Source organism: Epinephelus fuscoguttatus, linkage group LG20, assembly GCF_011397635.1.
Source record: "Epinephelus fuscoguttatus linkage group LG20, E.fuscoguttatus.final_Chr_v1".
NCBI classification, from domain to species: Eukaryota; Metazoa; Chordata; class Actinopteri; order Perciformes; family Serranidae; genus Epinephelus; species Epinephelus fuscoguttatus.
This window is the reverse complement of record NC_064771.1, coordinates 17,564,576-17,589,991: the sequence shown is the minus strand read 5'-3', so window position 1 is coordinate 17,589,991 and position 25,416 is coordinate 17,564,576. Positions and strand designations below refer to the sequence as shown.

The 25,416-nt window shown below is 42.2% G+C and overlaps 1 protein-coding gene across 2 annotated transcripts in view; it reads left to right on the top strand.

Annotated features, from left to right (window-relative positions):
• LOC125880936 (ankyrin repeat and fibronectin type-III domain-containing protein 1) overlaps positions 1-25,416 on the top strand; it is a 166,744-nt gene that overhangs the window by 15,114 nt on the left and 126,214 nt on the right. The window contains exons 1-2 of one of the 2 annotated variants that reach the window (XM_049563777.1): positions 15,000-15,598; positions 24,780-24,961. In XM_049563777.1, the coding sequence (XP_049419734.1) occupies positions 15,480-15,598; positions 24,780-24,961 (301 nt within the window). In that variant the 5' untranslated portion in view covers positions 15,000-15,479. Of the gene's footprint in view, positions 1-14,999; positions 15,599-24,779; positions 24,962-25,416 lie in introns of those variants that run through there. The other variant, XM_049563778.1, reaches the window with a different exon arrangement.

Sequence of the window (25,416 nt, the reverse complement as noted above, 5' to 3'; positions counted from 1 at the left end):
TGACTGGAAGGCTGCTGCATGCATTTGGGTTGAGAAGACAGATTACCACTGCCACACATGGAATGGCTGTGTGTTTGTGACTGATTCTCCAAGGCTGTGTGAACAGCATAGCTGGAAGGTCTCATGCCTATGTGTTTGCAGATAGACATGATCTCAGCACCCTGTCAAAACCCTCTACAAACACTCATGTGTCTGGGGACTAACACATCCTTGATCCTTTTTATTGTCTTTGTGTTTTAATGTTATCTCTTTCTTGTCATTGTGTCATTTTGGCGAATAAGTGTCAGATGAATCAGAGCTTTGTTACGAAACACTCATCCTAAAGAGATTCTGATTGTGTCAAGGCGTCGCGACCACCACTGGAGGAGCACTCATCTCAATGCCGGAAACACTCCGCCTCCACATAAGCGTGCACGCACACACAAATGCATACGGCAGCGGTGGCTTAATCACTCTCCAGACAACAATGACAATGACGAGTGACACACAGCGCAGTTCAGCTGAACCGTCACATAATGAATCGCGGAGGGCGGTCGGCTGGACATCAGACATGAGCGAAAACAGAAACAGTGGTCGGCTTCCATCAAAACAGGGTGTGTGTGTGTGTGTGTGTGTGTGTGTGTGTGTGCCCATGTGTGTCTCTCTATGGAATGAGGTAATATTATCCTCTGAGATGTTTATGTGAGAGAAGAACAAAGGCAGCAGTTAACATATTTAGTGGCTGTATGAGTGTCAGTTGCTTGATTGAAAGGGTGAGAAATAAGAAAAAGACAGTGTATTTTGGGGAAGGAATAGTTGTCCTGTAGTGGTGCTCTTCTTGTCTCAGAAATGTATTGAATAATCCATAAGGTGTTGTAGAAGAATGATAGGCTGGGGTACATTTCAATAATGAGGATATGACAATTTAACCTGTTCTGATTCTGTTTGCCTTTGTGCAGTCTTGAGCAAAGTGGTAGCCAGCCTTGCTTAGTGTTGAAGTTTCACACCACACACACTCGCTCGATGATTGGCATGATTTTCATCATCATTGCAAGGTTATTTCATTGCATAGTGAGATGAATGAAATCCTGTGGCTGTCTGCTAGGCAGAGAAACACAATTAAAAAGACATGATTTGTACATAAGAGGTTAGCATTGATGTTCGTTTAAAAGGCTATGTTCTTATTACAGGACATAATTCTGATATTTCCCCAGATCCAATTGTTCTGCCTTGGCTGTTGGCGTCCATGTTTGAAGTGACCAGTATCTGACATCAGCGTAGAAGCATCTCTGCCCTGAAATGCCTCATATGCAGCCAATAGCATCACACACATGCGTGTTGGAACAATAACAAAAATTGCAAAACAGGCATTTAGGGAAAAAGTGTATGACGCTGTGGTGCAAGCTTCATCTTCCGAATGATTGCCATAGTAGAAAGGTCGGTTGTGTAAGCAGGTATTGCTGGTAGTTCTGTGGAGAGAGAAGTGTGGGTGTGGCCAGAAGAGGAGTCAGGAGGTTGTAGCCCCACTTCTTCCAAACCTTAGGATGTCCTGGGCTACATTCCAATATATCTGTCAGTGCCTCAAGGCAACACTGTCAAGGTATGTAGGCAAGCCGTCCCCGTCAGAAAGCATCTGGCATTCGGGCTCTATTGGCTGGTCACTGGGGCAGCCCACCAATAGCGAACGGTCATGGCAGCCTTCCTTAGTTTCAACAGACCGCTCTGACACTGTGTGGTGAGTAATCTGAGCCTGTGCTTTAAAGCATGTGGATACACCATGGATGTATAGGGAAAACACAGGAGTTGGGCTTCTTTGCCAGCACTATTGGGCCACACTTGCTTGTAATGTGAACATAGCCAAACTGACACAGTCATGTACTTCTGCCAGTCACTGCTTCTGAATTGTATGAAATCCAAAGGATGTTCTAAGAGACGTGAATGTGTTGCTGAAGAACACTTATACACACCGGATGTTTACCGACACAGTGGCTTGAACCCAGTAAATGACAGTCTTTTTTGCTCATAACAATTTGCTGCTATAAAGCATGTGTGTGTTTGTGTAAGCTACACCTTAACACCTTAGTGAATCCCCCCAAGAAGAATTGATTAGCTCTTTAATCACTGGGGATTAAGCTGGAAAACCTCCACTGAGAACAAGAAGGAGGAGGAGGAGTGGGAAGATCCGAACAAAAATAGGACACTTGGGAATATTTACAGGGATAGATGTAATGTTTTTAGGCACCAAGGCCCTAAATCTAGTGGCCAAAGTACATGTTCATTGGCCCAAATGTAAACTTATGTAAAAAGATAGCCTACAGAAGAGGCAATTCAATGCCACTTAACAGAGCCTTCCCTAACTGTGACACTACAGTAAATAAAAAGACATTAACAGACTGAGCAAATCTTTGTAAACACATGGTATATTCACTCACAGTCTCTTAGATCACAGTCTATCATGTCTTTACTTTGTTATTATCATCTGCAGCTGTTAGTGGCATAATAAAAATACCATTAAAATGTTGAGGAAATAAAAAAGCCAATTATGTTCATTTTGCTCGCCCTGTAAAAAAAGGCACACTAAAAGATACAGGACTGATTTTAAAATTATCCAGATGACACCTGAGTTACCTGATAGTTTCCTATTGATTTATATTCAGTTTATGTAAAGCACTTTGTAATAACTTTTTGTTATCAAAGTACAAGTACTTTAGTGGTGTACTTCAGTACAGAATGGAGTAAATGTATATGATTACTCACTTTCATCTCACACAAGTCTCACACAAGTCTGGTAAAATGTAAACACTGATGGAACATGTCTGTAACTCCAAACTCAAAGTACTTTTAACATCTCCAAACAGTACTCAGCTAAAAAACTTTTGTAACATCATGTTAATTTACTGTAAACTTGCTGAGTTGTCACATGAACTTGCAGTTTATGGTTCACTGTACACGCATCATGTTCCTCTCAAGAGAAACTCTCAGTTCTGCTATGTTTAGCTTTGTTAGCTTCATTAGCTAAACAAACTCTGCTGCCCACTGGCTGCTAACAGCCAACCAGATCTTCTCATAGTAATAAGAGTACGAAAACTTGATATATTACTAAGCGATTGGTATACATGCATACATACCAATCTCATCGTAGCAGCCTCCTGGGCAAGGTCTATCGTCTTCTGTCACCAGGATGATGGGACACCATTAGCCTCATTAGCTAGCCGGTGATGAGTACTCTTGGCTGTTTTTGTAGAATGTTGAACTAAAAGGAACAAATGAATGGGGATGTTTCTGGAACTGTAATGTTGCGTTGGTAAAGGATTGCAGTTTGGGAATTTTCTTTATTTAACATTAATGTCTGTCACTGAGACATGCAGTCTCATTCCCAAAATAAACTTGTTGAAATGTAGAGGCCACAGGGGGCCACCTGCTGGCGATATCTGGTGGCCACAGAGTAACTTTTTCTGGCCCTGGGTCATTGAGCCATGATAAATGTTGAACCCTGACTTACTCCATGACTAGTGCGGTTAATCATGTACGTGTATCAACCCTCACCTATGGTTATGAGCTCTGGGTAGTGACTGAAAGAATTAGATCGCCAATACAAGTGGTTGATATGATTTTCCTCCGTGGGGTGAGATAGAGTAAGTAGCTTGCACATCCTTCGCATCGAAAGAGGTCAGTTGAGGTGGTTTGGGCATCTGATCAGGATGCCTCCTGGGCACCTCCAGTTGGAGGTGTTCCAGGCATGTCCCACTGGTAGGAGGACCCGGGGCAGACCCAGAAAATGCTGGAGGGATTACATATCTCATCTGGCCTGGGAACGCCTTGGGGTCCCCCAGGAGGAGCTGGAAAGTGTAGCTGGGGAGAGGGACGTCTGGGTACTTTGCTTGGCCTGCTGCCCCCGCGACCTGGCCACAGATTAGCAGATGAAAATGGATGGATGGATGGATGGATGAACTGCATGTGTTTGCTTGGAGCTATGATTAACAAAACATTGGACTTAATCTTTTTTAAATGTAGGGCTTGTCCTTCTGACTTCTGATTTCCGTGATCTGCTTTCAAGTGGACATGAGTTTGATTTTTAACATCAAGAAACAGTTTTACCTTGCGTCCCAGAAATGATGATTCATAAGCAGTTTTACAAGCCAAGGGTTTTGGGAGGTGAAGGGAGTTAAAGAGAAGTTCAAAGTCAGCAGCCAATACTTACATTGCTTCATCCTTTATTCAGTCCAGCCCTCGGGACCAGAAGCTGTCTAAATTGCAGTATGTCTGACTGGCATTATGCAGACTGGGAGGGGCAGGGTGATGTTATAGAGTCAGGGAGGAGGAGATGGAGAGACAGGATGGAAAAGATGAGGTTATTGAGAGAGGAAGAGAGAGAATGAGAAAAATAGCCATTTGGTTCCAAGTCCTGCAGGCAGAGCATTTCCATTTTTCTCTCTGAGGATGATTAATTTAGAAAAATATGGCATTCCACTGTGGTGTGTGTGTGTGTGTGTGTGTGTGTGTGTGTGTGTGTGTGTGTGTGTATGTGTGTGTGTGTGTTTTGCTCTCTTTGTGAATGTATTTATAGAACTCAAATAGTCCTTTAAAGAGCTGGGCTTTATTCAAAATACAAGCAAATGTTGGGCTGAGTTTACTTTGTTGCCCTCACAAAAGTTTTGAGGAACTTGCTTTGGTGAGCTCACTTCATACTGATAAAACCACCAATATGAATAGAGTATTGAAAATACACCAGTTTACAAACAGAGAAGACAAAAAGCTAAAAACAGGTACCTTAAAGTGCCAGAGGTTTACTGCTCAAGAGTTGAACAGCCTCAGGGAGTGTTCTTCTTTTGAAGCTCTCACATTTAAAACAAAGCTGTCTATATCTCCTCCCCAAGGGCGTCTTCTCAAAGAGGGGAGACGCTGGATGAAAATCATCCCTAACATTATACAGAGCCTTCTCTTACTTCCACTTTTAATCTAAAAGCTTTCCCGTGAGCCAGAGTAAGATGGGCTTTCACAGACACAGGGTCAGACATGGTCAATCACAATTGTTAAAGGAAATATAAAAAAACCCAACCTGATGTTTTACATGTTTCAGGCCAATTTACAAATTTCATATGCATTGCTATTTCCTATTACTGTTGTTTGTGCTAGGTGGAAACACAGATTAATGGTGGTGGATTACGATTACTTCTAACAGAAAATGGAATTAAGCACTTTTTGACATGAAGAAGAAGAGCATCTTTACACAGAAGAAGCAAAGGAAGCAAAAGCAAACAAGTGAAGAAGCTCTCAGCTGAAGTGTCAGCTCACATCATCAATTGTGAGTCTCCAGTTGTGTTTGGATATGAAACAACAGCCCCTCATCCTCTGGCTCTCTCTCGCACCATCAATACTCTCCTACTGTTGCTTCAAATTATGTAACACTTCACACCATTATTTTCACTAGGGCAGCCCCCAACTAAGAATTTTCCTTGTCAACCAATAGTCATCATTTAGGGCCATTAGTCGACTAGTCGCCCGCATGTTTACGATATGAATGTTATTATTGAATTATATATTTTGAGTGGGGCAACAAAATGGTTTGAGTTCAAGGTCTGACAAAGAATAATATAAGTAGTATTACAGAGAAATACAAAACCGTCCTAATGAACCTTCATTAATATAGTCCTATATTTTATCTACAAGTGCACTGAGCGAGCCGCCTGTCGGCAAAGCAGTAATGATTGTGGCTAAGTGGCTAATGGGCATGTAGCTACTTCCATGTTTCAGATGATATGTAATGTTTGTAGTCGACCAATGAAGATGAGTTTACATATCACCTTGGGTTCGTCCTTCACCTTCTCAAAATGATCCCACACTTTGGATTTCCTGTCTGACATGTTATTAACTAGCCTGTGTAATAACCACAGGTACCAGCCCTGGAAATTAACCTGACTCCTGTCTGACTGCTGAGAGTGGCCACTTCCTGTGTCTGTCCTTTCAAATTAAATCCAGTCATATAGGTTTTGATTTATTTTGACAAGGCGCAACTGCCAAGAGTTTCTTCTTTTTTTCTTTTTTTCTTTTTTCTTTTTTTTTTTGGTCTGCGACTAAGCAACCAAAGAAATAAAGAAATGTTGCCGACTAATGACCATTCTTGTCTACTAACGTTTGGTCGACTTTTAGGGGGCAGCAATATTTTATTGACATTTTCAGTATGATTTTTGGTCTTTTTCATAGGGGACATTTTGCTCATTGTCGCAGGACCGGTGCAGGTGTAACTAATGACATTAATGTGTGTTCCCTATGAAGTTGTGTCTTTCTGAATTGCATAAAAGGCTTATTCTGAAGGACATGATTGTCCTCCAAAATACAACATTCACATTTTAAAAAATGTCACTTAACTTTGACTTAAGACAAGACAAAGTAAGGGAAATGGGCATGATGGCTAACCAAATTACTTTTAAACCCTTTGTTTATCATTTAGAAGTGCTGAGTGAAACACTGAAAGCACTCAATGCTCTAGGGCACACATGATTTTTAACATTGTCTCTGTATAATACAATTATTGCCAGGCTAATGCTCCATTAGCTTTAAAGAGTGATTCCTCGCTTGTTCATATATGCACACATACAAGTATATGTAAATGAGACACTGTATGACTGAGACACACTGAGATTTTTTATTCCCCCCCTGAAGTTTCCTCTTTGCTAATACAAAATATATCAGTAGGGGATATGAATCATGCGGAACACAGCTGTTGTTTGTTCCTCCCCGATCACCCCTTGAGCTGGATACAGAACGTACTAAACAGGCATGCACATGCATGGACGCATGTCGATAATTCTTAAAAATTCTCTGTGTACTTGGGTTGAAAGATGCTGAAATGCCAAGCTGCTGTGTATGTGTAGGAAAACGTGTGGGGTGTATGATTCATCATCAAAAAAGCTGGATAAGCTTACAGGAAATGTAATTTATAGAAAGATACTGTTTATCCCTGACCTCTATGATTTATGTTTCAGTTTGAAGGTACGCAGAAATTATGTTTACACTACTAATTGGCAGCTGTGGATTTTTTTCCAAAGGGGGCATGACAGAAAAAGTGTGTGTCACAGGTGTAACAGGTGATTTTGCACCCATAGTAGGTACGTTAAGCTTTTGTGTTCTTGATCACATTACATATTGTTTGAAATATGCAGCAATACTAGATTTGTATGATGATGAAAGAGGTGGTGAGAATAGACTGAGAGAGAGAGAGAGAGACAGACAGACAGACAGACAGACAGACAGCTGAAAAAAGGAGCTCAGAGCGAAAGAAACAAATGACTAAAGATGAGAAATGAAAGACAGAAGAAAGGAAAGTTAAAAGAGATGACGGCTTGGTCACAGGCAAAAGTCGAGGCAGGGACGTCAGTGCTACAGCACACTGTACAGAGGGAGAGGGAGATAATCCTGGGGCTGCTTCGCAGGGCCCTTCACTGATGACTCATAAAGACGGTGGCAGTGCTCATCCTCAGCGTGTGGTGTGTGTGAGCGTGTGTGTGTGTGTGACTGGTTTTATAGAGGGTGATTATCATTCCATGAGGATATTAAAGATTCTTCCGGTGTGCTCCAAAATGATGGTGTTCATTTTACTGTGAATAACTTTTTTAAGATTGTGCATGTGTGTGTGTGTGTGTGTGTGTGTAGCCTGTGTGTGAATGGTCCTGTCTGACTAATCCCAGTAGGGAAGGCTGCCGAGTGCTGCCACAGTAATTACAGGAGGAAGCTTCCTTAAACTGTCTCTCACTTTCTCCGTGGCTGCGTGTCTCTCTCTCTTGTCAGATGAGCTGGGGAGTGGAATGATGTATCAAGGTGTCTGCGAAGAATATTTATTGCCACACTTCAGCGTACCACATGTCAATATTGATTTAACAATTGTGATTACACACATGCTCCATGTGCACGTTATAGCCTGATGGATACAGGATTTTTGAGGATGATACATTTTAAAAAAGATCCCATAGATTTGATTATTTAAAAATATTTCACCAAGTTATAGTATTGAACATTGTACGGTGTAAAAATAAACTTGTCAGTGCGCCAGTGGTGACATTAGGTGTGTTTACATGGACCCTAATATTCTACTAATACTCAGAATAATAGGAGCCTGGTAAGACCATCCTGATGATGTGAGCTCAACTTTCTTTTTCAAACACTTCCCAGAAATTAAAATACAATCCGGGCCAATTAGGGATCTGCACCGTTGTTGACAACATAAGCAGCCAATTAGTGAGTGCATTGTAGTTGATGATGTAAAATGCAGGCCAAAACTTGCAGAACAGTAACAAGCACTAACTCTAATGTTAGAGTAAACAAAGCAATGAGTGAAGTTATTGCAGAAATAGAGTCAATGACAACAGATAAATAAGAACACGAGTATGCACTCTTTCTTTTCTTTTTCTGTGAGTAAAAGAGGTTTTTGATGTTCTTACGACTGGAGTTGGCAAAAGCTTGTTTTATTAACTGGCTCCCTTGGTGATGAAGAAGATGTTTCTTGGTGTTTTGATTGGCAGAAAGAATGTCTGTCAAGGCAAGTACGTCATAACTATGTGACTATGCAACTCAAAAAAGACTGGCCTGATCCGGCCCAATAGGAAGGAATTTTTAATCAAATTGAGTGGGGTGGTTTAAACCTTTGATAATCCATTTAGTAGGAAGATATTAGCACCCAATAACTATGTAAACACTTAATCTGATCATTTATCTCTGGAACAAATGTATTCTTTCTGCATGTGTTTGCCCCGCATGGGGGTAACATTAGATGACGCAGCTGATGTGTATATCGCACACAACATGCTGCAACAGCTATTTTCTAAGCAACTTCTTCTGCTGATTGTGACACAGAATTGTTCATAAATTAAAAAATATTCAGCACTCTTCCAGTGTTTTTATGTGTGTGCTCTGATTAATAAATAAACATACTCTTTTTGAAATTTTAAGCAGTTGCCTTGTGTAACATTGATGTTACAGGCAAAATTGTGGAGCTGCTGGACATCATTGTCTATCGCTACCAGTAGCAGTAACCTGCATATGACATGTTTAGTGAACACTGGTAAATTGTACAGTATACCAGCAGTCTGCATGTGGCGTGCTTAGGGGATATCTGTAATTTGTAGTTACAGAAAATAACCTGGGATGCACTTAACTGTATTACCAGGTGGATCTTCTTCTTTATCATCTTCTTCTATACTACTATGCCTCATAGTGGGCAGAAGCACTTGGCCCAACTTAGTGATTAAAGGCGTAAAATGCTGGAATTTTCACTTACTGCTTGTAAATACAACAAACTTGACCTCTCCTCCTCAGCTCAACAAAAGCAAGCTTGACCACCGCTGAATGCAGAGTGACTGCAGAGAGGGAGGGCCTTAGTGACAACAAAGCAGTGAATCTGAGAAATTAAACGCTATTTTCTGATTGTTTCACGATGATAACATTGTAAAGCACATACAAGCACACCCACGCCAACGCAGGTACTGCATTGCAGGATTTAGTTCCAGTTTAGCATCCTGTCCTCTGTTCTCTGCTGTGTGTGTGTGTGTGTGTGTATGTGTGTGTGTGTGTGTGTGTGTGAACCTCACCCCAATCAAACAGACACACAGACCTGCAGCTCGCGTCCACAGAGCGGAGGAGAGAGATGGAGACAGAGGTGTAACCTGTTTGCTACGTTGTTATAGAGTCCCGACCTTGCGCTGCTGCTGACTGGGGGCTACACACCGCTACCCACAGGCTGACAACCAGAAACATCCTGAGCAAACCAATATAAGAAAAAAACAGAAAGCACAGGCAGAGGGCAGGTCCTCTGGAGACACAGACGCCACCACACACTGCCAGTGGGTCATAAGTGATGATTGAGAGGGATTGCTTTTGTCTTTGTCTTTACATTTTTTTTGTTTTTAGGAAAGGTATGAATACTCCAATAATATTCATGTTAACGTAAAACACTTGCCCACCACCGGAGGGACCCAGTTCAGTTCCTGACAGCTGTGCTCTGGCAGTGTGTGTGTGCTGAGTGCCAGTAAGGCATCACGTTCTGGTGACTGCACCAGCAGCTCCAGTCCTGTGAAACTCCTGTCTGTCGGATGAAAATAAAACCAGCTGGTGATGTGTAAAAACAGGACACACATGGTGAAAACACAATGACTAAACTGTGGAGAAGAAGTGAATGTGTCTGTTAACAGTTTCATGTTGTCCTTCCTCACCTCTTTGTTGTGATGATAGCTTATGTTTGCTAATGAAAATCTAATCGCTGTGGCAGTACTCAGGTGGCTACCTCACACTGTGTGTTTTGACAGCTGATTGAATTAATACCTTATGAATAGTTATTTATTTAAATCTAAATCATGATTGAATTATTCAGCATTTATACTAACACACGAGTGACTGTCCGCTCATGATCCCCAGCCCCATTTTTAGCTCAGCATTCTCAGGCCTCTCAAGTATTGTGCTCCCAAGGCGATCCTGCCGAAGCGGGAATGCTTTTTGTATTTGAATGAAAATAGCCCGAGAAAAATAGCAGTACATAATTTATTCATCAGCCAAAACCATTTTGGAGCCAAATGCAGTCTAAAGGCAAAAAAGAAGCCCAAGCTGTCAATAGTTTTGAGCTCAGCTCCTCCTCGCTGTGGTGGTAAATTCCCCTCAGAGGCTCGCTGTTCGCTCTATTGCTGCCATATCCTTTTTTATGTCAGGATTCACTCTCTTTCGCTGTGTCTCCCTCAATCCTCTGAACTCCAACTGTCTCTGTCTCCCAGCTCTTCCACTTTCTCTCTGTCTCTGCAGCTATTTAAAAACAGGCAACATCATTTATCAGCCAAAGTTTTATTTTTGCCCCCCAAAAGGTGTGAAAGACTTTTTGCACAAGGATTGCAGCACTGATAAAAGCATTTCAAAATGAGATTCATAGGAATAATGAAATCATTTCAACATCATTTTAACTAATAAACATAGGCTGATTTTGTCAAGTGCGAATGGAGTGAACAGTTTTGTTTTTTATCTGTCTTTCATCGCCTCTGTTGCAGTTATGGGTAACAGCAGTGTTGCAGGCATCTAAGTGGTGAAAAAACCGAAATGTTCACAAATTACAGCTATCTCAAGTATTCAGATTATGTTCGCCATATGGTAGAAAAAAAGGCAAACATGGGGCGCTGTTGATACTGCTTCAGAATTGTTCTTGAATTAATCTAAAATGAATGCCGGAAATTAGTTTTGGTACAGAGTATTCAAGTGCAGCAGCACAGGATGTGCATTCATAATACTGATTAATCTGTTTTGCAAATGTGTATGCACCTGCTGTAGCACTGCAGGCTTATTGAAGAATAATATTGTAATGTCAGCAAGGATGAGGAATGCAGAGGGCTTTAATAGTAAATATTACACTATGTTCGCCTAATTTGTTTATCTCTGTTTCCACTATCTCCCTGCTCTTTGTATACGCAGGGACTCAAAATATTACCATGCCTCCAGGGCAATGTAGTCAGACCGTCCTGCTCCTCAGATCAATGGGCAGTCGGAGGAGGGGTTGCGCAAATCATGACAGAGAGGGAGGGAATGAAGAGAATTCTGATCGAGAAGGAGGGAGCCGGGAGAGGCAGATCGATGAGCTGAACTCTTTGGCACAGGGACCTGCAAAGCTCACACAGCCCACACCTTTCACACAACATTAACTGCAGCGTGGGATCACAGCACGGCAAACAGACAAAGAACACACACACACACACACACACACACACACACACACACACACACACACACAGATGCACACAAACACACTGAGACGTAGTCTGTAAATTGTCGAAATTTCAATCTCTGCTCAGACAGATTCTTTTTCATGCTTCTGTTGTGCAATTAGTCTGATTTTAATGCAACTTTTGGTAGAACTGGAACACGTTATGTCTTGGCAGTGCAGTTACATCCTGTTTGATATTCTTTTTACCCGTCTACACAGTATCTGATTATCACTGGAGTGTTCTGTAATGTAGCTCAATGGGCAGCTACCAACTGGCAACTACTAACTACTAACTGGCAACTTTTTAAAAAAAATTTCTTAAGCAGAAATGCCAAACATTTGATGGTGCCAGCTCCTCAAATGGAGGATTTTATAAGTTTCTTGTGTATTACATTTTAATAAATTAAATATATTTTGGATTTTGACTGTTGCACATAATAAGACATCTGAAGGAAAATGTGATGCAGATTTTTTTTCCTGTTTTCTCATGTTTTATTTATATTTTTTTGATGTGTTTTGCTTTTTAATTGCGAAAATAATGTGCACATTAATCGATGATGACCACAGTTGTTAGTTGCAGCCCTAGTGGCACAGTCGAGCGTCATTTGATCAGGAAAATGCTAAAAATGCATAGGTTATATTCAGTGTAATTGGTTTGAGTTAACCTGGCTACTCATTGTGAGGTTTATAAAGAGGATGTGAGCTGAACAGCAATTGTACACGATCATTCCAGCAGTGTCCCAGATCAGTCGTTAAATGAATACCTCACATGATACCACTAAACCTCGACACTTTCATCAAAGCTGTAGCTCACTGAATTTTAAAATGTTAAAAGTATGGTGAAAATTGCAGTGGATGCATAGACTGTATGTCACCCATTGGTTTGTGGACTGCTGTTTTAAAGCCTCAAGTTTGGCATTCTGGCTGAAACCATCTTGGGTTTTCGAATTTAGAAGTGTCCATATTCATACAAGGCAACAACCTCCGGGGCTGAAAAATGAAGGCAACACCAAAAACTGCAGTTCCTTGAATGGCCACTTGAGGCTTGCTCCATATGCACCCCAGTCCCCATAGACACCCGAGTTAAAATTCCCCAAAATCAACATACAGTGTGGTACAAAAAGAACGTTTTGATTTGTATAGCTTCTCCCATTCATGACAACTGTACAGGGGTGAATTTTTCTATAACTCACCCGATTTTTTTAGGCTTCAAGTTTTACATAATTAAAGATGTTGCCGCTTTGTGTGACAAGTGGGTGCCGTCTGTTGACAAGTGGCTACCACAGCAACAGTATTGGTTCGATAATATAACCATGGTGTGACCCCAGATTCAGAGAATTTAGGTGTAGCCGTAGCTTACGCTATTACAGTGTGTTTTCAGTTCGTTAAAGTTAATTGTAAAGTTTTGGTCACCCAAAAAAAGTCTCGTTTTGTGTTTGATTGTACTGAAAGACTTTTGTAAGGAGTCAAAGTGTCAGTTTGTCCAATAAGTACAATTTGTCGTAATGGCTTTTATAGCTGTTTGCCACTAGTGAACATTAGCTTTAGCGTTGTTGAAGTTATTTGTAGACTGTAAATTCTGAATGCAAACCAAACAAGCAACTAGCGCTAGGGTTATCCCCACCCTCTCGTCCATATATAATCACTTCTTGCTCCACAAATCCACGATGGCGGTATTCAAAATGCTAAACTCAAGGCTTCAAAACAAGAGTATGCAAACCAAAGGTTGACATCATGGTGGCTATGTCCATTAGTTTTTTAAAGTCTATGATTTGGACTAGAGGGTGGAGCTGTTGATGAGCAAGGAGTAGGTCCGAGGACAACGCCATGCTAACGACCTGTCAATTACAAGGTAGCCAGGCCCTAAAGTAAACCCTACTTTATTATTTATTCTACTTTAACTGAGATCATAATTTACTATATTATGAATATCATACGGCACTGGAGAAGACATGAAACTAGCCATCAAGACACTAGACTTACTTGGAAAATGTTTACTGGGGTAATAAATTAAATGAGAAGACGCGTTGTTTTTCGTAGACTTCAATTGCAAACAGTGGAGTCGCCCCCTGCTGACCATCCGAAAGAATGACTTAGACCCAGACCCAGAGGCTATGTCCACCTATCTTATACAGTCTGTGAGTGTGAGGACCAGAACCTGTTGCAAGTTCAAGTGCATACATTTCAATTTGGGCTTTCTTCTGAAGTCGGCATGATGTACAAGCCAGATAATTTCAGGAGTTACCCTCTGGCTGTTTGAACAGACGAAAAAGAGAGAAGGAGAGTGAGAGTGGGGCAGAGAGGGAGGATGGGAGGTATAGAAAAGGGAGGCAGAAGGAGGGAGATGGATAAAAGCAAGGAGGAGCAGACAGCTGGAGGGGATGGAGAGGTAAATGGAGGAAGCAACTGAGAGATTTTGACAGTGAAAGCAGAGAGAGAGAGAGAGAGAGAGAGAAGAAAACACCTATTGTAAAAAAAAAAAAAAAAACACGGTGAGAGCGAGACAGCGAATAGACAGAGGAATGCCTGTATGTATGCTGTCTGGATGTGTGGGAGGGAGCCACACACACTCACTCACTCACTCACTCACTCACTCACTCACTAACGAGCTCCTTACAAAAAGCCCTCCCTCAGTCCCTCCTTTTCCTCCATCCTTGCATACTTCCCTCCTGTCTTCCCCCTTGTTCCCTTCCTGCCTTCCATCATCCTTTTTATATTCTGAGTGGATTTCAGATAAATGCACAGGGGGCCACCGCTCGGTCACTGTGGCCAAAGCTCTCTGCTTGTTTTTCATTATTGATGAAATTAGAGTTAAAGAGAGCTATCCTTGTACACAACCCTCATAGAGACACAGCCAGAAAAACAGGGGAAGTTATGATAGTGGAGCAGGTGCACTTCAGGTTCACTGTGAATCTGTTTGTGTGTGTGTGTGTGTGTGTGTGTGAGAGAGACAGACAGACAGAGAGAGAGGAGAGAGCAACAGAAGAGAGAGATAAAGACAGAGTGTTACACGCACAAAACTCAACCCTTGCCACCTGCTCTCAAGCTTTGATCGAAGATTTGTGTGTGTGCTCACTGAGAATCAGACGGTCATGTGAAAGAATTCACGCATGAGAGAGAGCAAGAGAGAGAGAGAGAGCGGCATAGACAATACGTGCTAAAATAACAAGGGAGAGACACAGAGAGAAAGAGGGGGGTGGGCTTAGATACGAGCATCATAGCAGCTCATATTCTCCCACCACCACCAAGACCGACGCTGAGCCACCACCTCCCTCTCTCTCTCTCTCTCTCTCTCTCTCTCTGTCGATTTCTCTCTTCCTCTCTCTCTGTTTCTCTCCTCCTTCTTGTCTGCTCTCCAGTGAGGGGGCACTGCTCCTGCTGTGTCGATTGGTGGGCAGTTACAAACGTTACTATTTCGAGAGTGTCAGTGTATGCGCTCTGCACGCCGTGGCAAACGATCGAAAGGGGAGAGTGGCAGAGAAAGGCAGAGCGGGGTTCGGCTCCTTCTTTTTTTTTTTTTTTTTGCACATTAAGTGCCGCGCACAAGAGGATGAGGGAGCGCAGGGAGACTCGGACCTGCGGCTGACGCTGAGCCGTGCCACCAGAATCCAGGTAGAAGCAGAGGAAGAGGAAGGCAGACGAGTCACAGGGGGGTCGTGTGACGAGGAGCTTTGCAGATCACAACCAGAAACATTTTTTCTTTTTTAGGCATTAAAAGGAAAGAAGGCAAAAGGAGAGAAGGAGGCAGAGGTGAGCGGAGGGAGGAAAGATGGCGAGTTTTGGGAAACTCACAGACTACTTTCATCGCCGTAAGTCTCAAGAGGAGCTGCGGGTGGGCAGGAGCTCGCAGCGCAGTGGCAGTTACTGCTGCACTGTGGCAGAGGCCAGGTAACCCGTGTGTGTGATTATGTGCGTCTGTGTCTGTGCACAGGTATTTCCAGGCTACACCAGGGCATGACACACTGAGCATTTGTCTCCTTGGGTGTAAAAATACATCATCACTTTGCTATGTGTTTTTCTTTGTGCAACAAAATGTGTCTGTTTACATGCTGTGTCTTGAGATTATCATTCTCCACTGCACATCACACACACAATGTAATGATTTACTCATCAGATATATTTGCAGGAAGTTAATGCTGTTTTTAAGAAGTCAGTGTATCAGAGTCTTCATGTGTGCACACATTCAGGACTGGCAGGCATACAGGTGTTTGTGTACGTTTGTGTAAGCATGTGTCAGTGTGCATGTGTGAGCAACCATTATGTTACGTAAGTGTGGAGGTGCAGTGGATGTGTGTTGTCAGGCATGGTGCTGGCTACTATGGATTCTTCCCACTGATTCATCATTGGATTCTGAGGCTTTTCTATAGATAGAAACGTACAGGAAAAAGTCGATATGCTGCATGTAGAGAGGGAGAGACAGGAAGACGTTCACATTGGGAGCTTCCCAGTGACACTAACAACTCTGCTGATTACTAAGAGGCTACATTTGAAATTTTCAAGTGTGTGTGTGTGGTAATGTGTCATCTCCTGTCCTCTCTTGTCCTGCATTTCCACATTAGAGTCACCTCCGAGTAGGACTGTGCAAGGACAAAGTGTCTCCTCGGATGGATTTCGAAATTTCACTTCCACTGCAACACTGTTTATACCCAGTTAATTTCATGAGACACAGACGCTGTTCACACCCCGGAGACTTCATTTGCGTGGCTTTGCTAAGTTCTAACAAGTTCTTGCTTTGTATCACAGCGCCTCAATTAGCGTCCTAAATTCAAAAAGAGAATGTAATTTGCTTTGCTTGGACTGCTAGAAAAAAAAACTTTGGAGGCGAGTTGAGAGTCTTGCGTTTCTCCTTTTTCAGCGTCCTTCTAAAAAGCGAACCATTAAGCTTGAACAAGAAGCCGGTTAAATTGCCTGTGCGCTGATGTTAAATTACATAACCAGGATGAAAGTGCAAATCAGAATGCTAGTGTAAAAAGCTGCCACTACTCTAGACTTTGAAGTAATGTCCATCAAATTGCATATCATTCACTCTGAGCACAAGTGTTAACGTGGGTGGACGTGCGATACAAAAAAAAAAGTGCTCAGATTCCCTGCCATCACAAATCCAGCATCTCTCTCATCCCCACAGTCTCTTTGTTTCTGTCTCTCCCACTCACTGTCTCTTTCTCACAAGCCACCCCCTTCCCACGCCCGTCCATCTCTTCCCATGTTTTCTCACTGTCTTCAGTCTTGTTTTTTTTTACCATTCTCTGTCCCTCTCTGTTGCCCTTTTTTCCTCTCATGCTTGTTCTCTCTGTACTCTGACATCCATCAAGAAGGAGCCAGAAGGGTTTGAGGGTATCAGAGTTGTGACAAGTCTGTTTGTAGATGTTGGGCCTGGACAGCTGAGCTCTGCCACCTCTCTTTTTCGGACTAAATAGGATCAGGAAGAAGAGTGCAACATGATCTCCAGTATTGTCACCTGCCCCCTTCTACCGAGATTAATTAATGACTTTCACATTTCCCCTCATGCCAGATTTCATTGAGATATTCGTAAGGTCTTAATTAGGACTTTAGCCTGACGAACTTCCACAGTTATCTTTGGTTTGCCTGGGTCCAGACATTTGAATCTGCCCACTCCATCAAGTTCAGTCATTAGTCTGGTGACAAGAGACAGCGGTTATTCGGTTATAAAAACATCCAATGATCCAATGAGCGCTATGGGGAGACTGACGATTAGCTAGTCAGCACCACAGGTGGGACGAACACCATTGTCAAGTTGTAGTCAAGTAGACCTCCACTCCACTCTTAAGCCCAAGGCAGAACCAGTATGGTGGCATTGCTGCACACCTGTGTCAACTTGAAATGATGTTAGATTCAGGCAGATACGTTGGCTTCCAGGAAGAGCAAATCAAATCCCTTTGTCCCAGGGAAATTGTTCAGAGTGGACACAATGTCAGACTGAAGATGGAAACCGATTGTATCAAGTTGGCAATTCTGTCTGCAATCGGACACATTTTTGGTGCAATAAAATCACACAATTCTACCTTAAATGCTGTCGAAATGCTAAAAAATATGTAGTTGGAATTGCCATATTTCTTTCATCGATTGAGAAGGCCTCATGATTTTCCATAACTTTGCTTTCAGCGGTCCAGCTCTGCTCATTTTCACTCATTCACATCCTTTGAGGTCTTTCGCTGTAATGATTGCTGTGTGGAATTTCTCCTTTTATCTCCCCCAACTGGACATTCAAATTCACAGCAAATCATTATTACATGCAAATTTACTCATACTGTCATTTCAGCACTTTTTTTTGCAGAAGGTAGGCACTAATTTTACTCTCTCTGCGATACGGCAATAATGAATGGTGACAAGTCAGTCAGTTAGTCCATAATGAATGATGAGTGATGATGAATGAGTCTGTAATGAACAAGTTAATGTCCATCATGCTGTAATGTAGAAGGATAGGCCTGTGAGTCCACAATGGCCGCCTGGCCTTTGCTCCCACCTGTCACTTGAGCTGCTCAAAGCTGCTTCATTCAGTCTTTTCAGTCTAGTGACTCCTCGACCAGTGTCTACTGAATCACTGAACAATGAAGACAGAGGTTAATCTGGTCATACCCTTTTGCCTCATAGGGTCAGTCCTGTGTCTCCCAACCTCCTGCGAGTCATCCAAGTCTTCCCTACTCAGCACTAAGATACATAAATACTGCTATCAGTGGTTTCATCTGAAGGTTTCAACGTTTTGAATATTCAGGAATCCCTAAGTGAAGAAGGCAATGACTCAAAAAGAGTGCAGTGTGGGAAAAAGATTACAAGGACAAAGGAGATGTCAAAAGACAGATGAGAACTAAAGTAAAAAGAAGAAAGATAAGCATTGTGATACTACACTTCACCTCATTTGATCATTCATTCAAACCTTTATTTAAGACTCGGGAAATCAATTGAGGGAGACCCATATTGTCAGTGATGCTGAGCAGGAGCCAAGACATTGAAAACAGTCAACCAAACAAACAAAGAACCATCATGCATATCAATTAAAACAACAATAGCAATAAATGATAGCTTAAAGTGGACATACAGCCGCAATAAACATGTTATGGTGTAGATGTATAGTTACACTTCATTAACACAACAGAAATAAGGCATTTAAACAGTCATAAAGGTGGCAGAGTGCCCAAGTTGAAGGTCTTTTGTAGATTATTCCGTGTATAAAGTACACTGTAAGAGAACAACATTCTTCCTAGTTCCTAGGGAGTGTGAAGCAACAACCTATTCTGTGGACGAGATTTAAAAGGGATGACATATATCTGCATCAAAGCTTTATAAATGAACAAATACCAGTGTTGTTCCTGCCTCACAGCCAAATGTGGCCAGCCAGTCTTTCATCATCCATCCTATATCCTTATAGTTCTAAGCACCCTCTCTTTCTGTTGTGTCTGTACCGAAGGAACTATGGTAGCTCTTAGAACGGCACTTTGGAGGACATTTTTACCTACTATTTCCAAGCAGCAACCTCTTGGGGACAAAATGAAGCCAACACGAATGTGCCAAAAAGCTATAGTTCTTTGAGGCCGGCTCCAAAAGCCAGTCAGTCCCCACAGACACCCATGCTGAAATGTCCAACGTTACAGCAGAAATAAACATGTTTACAGCCCGGTACAAAAACAGTTTGGGTCTCTGTATCTAATTTCCCCATTAAGATGACTGTCACTGTCCTGTTTACATTTTATTAAGGCTTAAAGTTATGCATAACGAAGGGCAGGCTGCTTTGAGTGACAGAATGCTGACAGTGTCCTCGGCTTGTCTGTCAGAGCCACCCCCACTCATCTACGGTGCCAGCCTCTCGCCCAAATATTGTTGCTTCAAGCTATAAAAAACCAAGATGGCTTCAGCCGAAATCCTGAACTTGAGGCTTTAAAACGGGAGGCCATGGACCAATAGGTGACGTCATGGCAGCTATGTCCATTGCTTTTACAGTCAGTGCGTATTTTAACGTACATACTCAGCTGGTAACCTAAAAAATGGAAGATAACAAAGAAGTAGACAGACTGAAGTCTAGGTTTAACTGTATGTTGCTACCAAATGCTGGCTGGCTTACATCACTTCATCATCATCGCTTACATCACTTCTCGTAGGTGGTGTGAACGCAAACAGGAAGAAAGCCCTCGAAGGTATTCCGTTTTCGGGGGAGCTCCCCAGTGGGCATTTCCTCTCAGGGAGCCCCCTGAATTGTTTGGTCCTCCAGTGAGAACACATGAATACTGAATAAGATTTTTAATGAATGGCTCACTACCAAGCAGTGAGGTTGGCTTATGAATGAATAACCATGTGCTGTTAAACTGGCTTCAGAAGAACATTACATTAATAAATGGTGCATTCATTAGAGCTGCAGGAGAATGGTTAAGATTAGATTCGGAAAAAAGGTATATAGGCTCCTACTCATTATTCTGAATTGATTCAGAACCAAAATCTTCTGCCTCATGTACCAAAGATTGTTTCACGAAACCTCCGTGGGAATGTGTGTAAAAAGGAGTGTGTGTGTGTGTGTGTGTGTGTGTGTGTGTGTGTGTGTGTGTTACAAGTTGTTCAGCACCACGGATAGTTCTCACCACAGTATTCACTATGGTACAGCATTCATCATGCTGCTGGAGACAGATTTAGTCAAGCTTTAATGATGTGGCAACCTATACAGCAGCCCGAGTCAAGGTTGAGAGAATAAACTCATCATGTGTTACTCTGCTGAACTGTTCAGACATAGGTTTTCATGTCAGGGTTGGGAAAACACTTCAACAGTCGCAGCTTCACATCACACAGCTGAGAGAGAGAGAGGAGTCAAGGGCTTGCATGTGCTAATTTTAGCAATGAAATAGGTCACTAATACAAATTGCTGTACATCTGTTGCACTAAAAACCTGCTCTTGCGATAGTGAGAGTGAATCGTATTTTAGCCTGTAGCGAGAGAGAGAGAACAGAAGTCTTCTGAGCTTTCCTTATTGTCAATCAAGTGCAGGAAGAGATGGAAGGGAGAAACGAGAGAGCCAAAGGAGGAGTGCTCGAGAACAAGTGCAGAACATGTTAGCATTTGGGCCTCATCAAAAAAACATACTATCCTGTTTTGGCAAGTCATTTTCACACACATCACCATCACATCATTATCCTGTAATTCTTTAGCTTTCGCTCCTTTTTCAACTCTTAAATACCTCATTGTGTCATTCTTAACAGAAAAAACATCTTTTCATTTTCTGTCATATTGTAGCACTGTTGCACGCACAGACTCCAACAAAGAAAGTGAGTTGTCTCCCCTGACTGCAGCAGCAGAGATAATACATTAGGCAACAACAAAACGTGTGGTACACTTGATGCTTACAACTCAGGGCAAGACATTGTTTTTGTGAAAATGCAGATTACTGCTCAGAAGCAAAAAAAAAAAGCCTCTCCTCTCTCCTCTCCTTTCCTCTCCTCTCTTCTCCCCCTGTTTTTTGTAGACAGAGTCGCTTAGCAACAGGTTTGTAGGATGAGTGAGGCCCAAATTGTCAGAGTGGCCTGGGCCGGCTGTTCAGCCCAGTGTGTTATCATCATGATGTGCTGGTGGGAGGCCAACAACTGTGTTTGTGCGGTTGTACGTGTGCGCATGTGTTTACTGCTGGACCCTGAGTTATTTCATCTCATGCCAGCTGTGAGGAGTTTGTGTATGTATGTGTGTGTGCGTGTGTGTGTGTGTGTGCATGCTTCAGGCAAATGCTTTTTCATGCAAGTCAGTATGGATTTCTGCGGAATGAGAGACCTGCCTGTTTCTATTACTATCAAAGTGTGTGTGTGTGTGTGTGTGTGTGTGTGTGTGTGTGTGTGTGTGTGCTATGCCTGCATGTATAGCCACTATCAGTAGCTCTTCCTCTGATATTCAGCAATACAAAAGCATTATTCATCACCGTCCTGGCTCCTCAGTGGCTCCGCTTTGAATCTCATCCAGGGATTCTCTGATCCCAGGTCAAATATTCACAACTACAACACCCACCTTCTCTATCAGGGGAGTAGTTTACGAGCTGACAGCGGGCAGATGTCAGTACTTTGCTTCTCGAGCCCGCGGATGTGCTGACTTAGAGCTGGCTGTCAGTTTACCTGATAGCTCCCAAGTGATAAATAGCCCCAAGCCTGAAAATACATCCTGAGCCAGACATCCAAGGGAGTTAAAAGAGAGCTGAAGTATTTCACACCAAACACAAGCACATTTCAGAGTTTTACTCAAGAGCACTTGTCTGGAAAATTATGTTAATCACGCCCCTAAGAAGGCCGCCGTTCAATATATGATGCGTATACGACTGAATGATGCCGCATCATTTGATTCTCTCATTAATTAATTACTGATTGATAATCTGCTATTGTAAAGTCAAGCATTTAATGGATTAGATATTATCCCATGCATAGATCAAAGGCTAATGTAATTGGGTGTCTTTCATCATAATGTTGATGATATTTGATTATTCTCATTGGGTGAATGCATGAATTTGTAATGCTACAGTTGCCAGCATCATGGTCTCTTTTTTCACGTATGAGACATTTATATGCAATCATGATTTTGTTTTGCATTTTGGCTGATGAAATGTCTTTAAAAGTTGACTTTAAAGTAATGATTCCACTTTTTTGTCTTTATGCTAAGCTAAGCTAATTGTCTCGTAGGGTTATGTCTAGATGGTAACCCCAGAAACTCCTGCAAGAATTTGTGTTTCATCTTTCAAGTGATTATTTTAACCCAAACCATTATCTAAACCTAACCATAATCAAGTGCTTTTTGTGCCGAAAGTAACCGCACCTTAACCACAGCATGGTCACACCATAAAACAGCAAGACAAGACAAGAATATTTTGAAACAGCCCACAAGAGTTTTTGGAAGTCTAGGGTTACCATCTAGCCACAACTGTCTCTTAAGCCCCGTTTCCACCAAACACTTTTGTATGGTACGAATCAACAGACTGCAGTGTTCACAGCTCCACCTTTTAGCACCAGATCTGTGTGCTAGGTACCCCAACAGAGGGGACCAAAAATGGGGATGGTAGGGAACAGTTCCATTGGTACCATCCACAACTTTTCACAGTGGAAATGGAATCAAGTGTACCAAACTGAACTATACCGTATTATACTGCTTGGTAGCAATGGGGCTTTAGTTCCTGCTTCATATATGATAGACAGACATGAGAGAGATGTCAATCTTTTCCTCTAACTTGAGGCAAAAAAGCAAATTTCTCAAAATGTTAAACCGTTCCTTTAAAATTAAAGCAAAGCATGCATTGTTTTTGAAAATGAAGGTGGGTGCTGGCGATCAATCATTGGGTTGCAGTTCTAAACATGTCCTTAACGTCATGAAATGTTTGCAGTTTTGCTCCAGAACTACCTGGTTAGTGTTAGGCAACAAAAGTACATGATTAAGTTGAGCAAAAACATCATGGTTTGGCATTAAATAAGTACTTTTGTCAACATAACATGACATAAGTCACATATGACACATGACATATGTCACTAATGAAGCTTGCTTAGAATACTAGTACTCTACGCTATGTTCTGATTATGAGAAGCCATCGTTGATTTAGGGATGCAAACACCAGCGTCCTGGGTGAAAGTCCTGTGTTTGACGCATCCTCCACACTTCCTGCTCAACCTATCAGGGCTTCTTCGATATTCTTACAATGTTACACTGACTTTGTCACTTAGGCTACATCGCGTCACTCTTTCCTCTGCCTAACAATAAACACAAGTATGGTTCGTAACATCTGCTTGCGCAGTCTTAAGTATGTGGTTGTTTTTTGGTGAGAGGGGGCTGAATATGTGGTATGTGAGAGAACAAAAACACATGAAGAGAGAGAGATGGGAAAATTCACACAGACAGCGCACAGACAGACATGCATCATTATCTATATGATGCTGTAGGCTAATTGTACACACTGTTCTGTCAGTACATTAACTTGAATGACTTTGTTTTGTGTCCCAATCAGCCACTGATGCTTGTGTCAAAATCAAAATGAGACAAATAAATCTCATATCTCAATATCAGCCTGCGACATTCATTTTCTAATCTCAGTCAGTGTCACTGAAAACGCCAGGACACAAAAGCCCGGGGGGGGGGGGGGGGGGGTCAGCGCGCAAGTCCTTAGCTGATTATTCAACCTCATGTGTTCTGTACCCAAACTAGTCACGCAACAGTCTGGAGGTCAGACATCTTCCACTTCTGCCAGGCTGACTCTGATGTCTGAGATGCTGGCCACGTTTCACTGAATTTGATCACATTGGGCTGATCGGAGGGGATTCACTGCAGTGACTCAGTATTGGTTTTTGTTTTTCAGGTCTTATCTCTGTTCTATTATACATGAGACACAAAGATTTTGGGGATGATTTTATGCAATATTAATCACATTTGTTGTAGTGTAATGTAATACTGGCAATCTAGTCTTTTATTTCAGCTTGAGAAACTGCAGTAAAACAAGGGGTGTTGTCTGTATTTGCACCTTCGATAAGGCTAAAAAAAACACACACTTGTGTCTTCTTTTAAAATACACTGACATACAAAGCCACCTCACGTCTCATCATTGATGTACGCGGGATTATTTGACCGTGTTGTGGCTTGTCACCAATTTGCTATTAAGCCGATCTTGTGATTGTGGCTATTGATTGGTGTCCCGCCGGACTGCCGTGTGGTATCAAGCGCTATAAAAGAAAGCGGTTTCAATCGGTTGTGTTCTAAATGGCCTCCAGCTTGATTATGCCGAGGTGGAAGCAATTTCACTATTGATCAGTGCAGCTGCGCTCTCTTTGCTCATTAAGCTGTGGGTGTGTGTACCACCAGTGTGTGTGTGCTATTGTCTTGCACAGTAATAGCTTAAAGGGCAGGTTAACAGTCTTAGAATAGTCACTGTATGAACACTGAAACAGGTTTGTCTTGCTGTAATCATCCCTCCATTTCATACTGACCATTAAAAGATCCCTTAATGTGCTTCCACTACTGGGGGTAGTTTTAATGGACATTTTTATGGGCTGTTATTGTGATAATCACTGGAAACAAAAACGTTCCGGGTAATTGACTATTTCTACCGTCCAACCAGGTCACTGGAAAGGAAGCTGCAGAGACCCATACTGGCTAAGTCCCGCACCCTCCCCAGCATCCCCCAGTCTCCTACAGTCTCCAGGGTCCACCACTCTGATCTCATTGGTGGGAGTCCTCCTTGCAGAAAGAACCTGCCCGCTGCCACCAGCCACCCAAAGGCCTGCACTCTGCCACCTGCAGGTAAAGATAACAAGGAAGCAAACAACTACAGTAATTTTTCCTCACTGTTTAGGGAAAGTGTGTTTACCAAACCAGCGCCCGGCGGCTTTGTAAAATCAACTGTGTGATTCTTTCATCTCCTCGGCTTGTTTATTTACTCCTTTGTTCACATAATGTCTCTAACAAATCTCTAATCCGACTTTTACAAAGCCCGAGTAAATTCCCCCAAAATCTATGCACTTCACACAATTATGGTATTGTCGCTCAGACCATTCCTTTTCATCCAGAAATGACTGCTTCTGCCTGACTTATGTTGCAGGAAATGGCACCATTTAGCTTCAGCAGCAGCTTCTCATTCATTCACCAACAGTCACTTCGTGTCTTCATAGCAATAGTCCTGTAAGTGGCTGAATAAAATAAATGTCTTACTCTCACCAGCGCTGTTTGACGTGCTCGGTTTCTGGGAGACAGCTTCT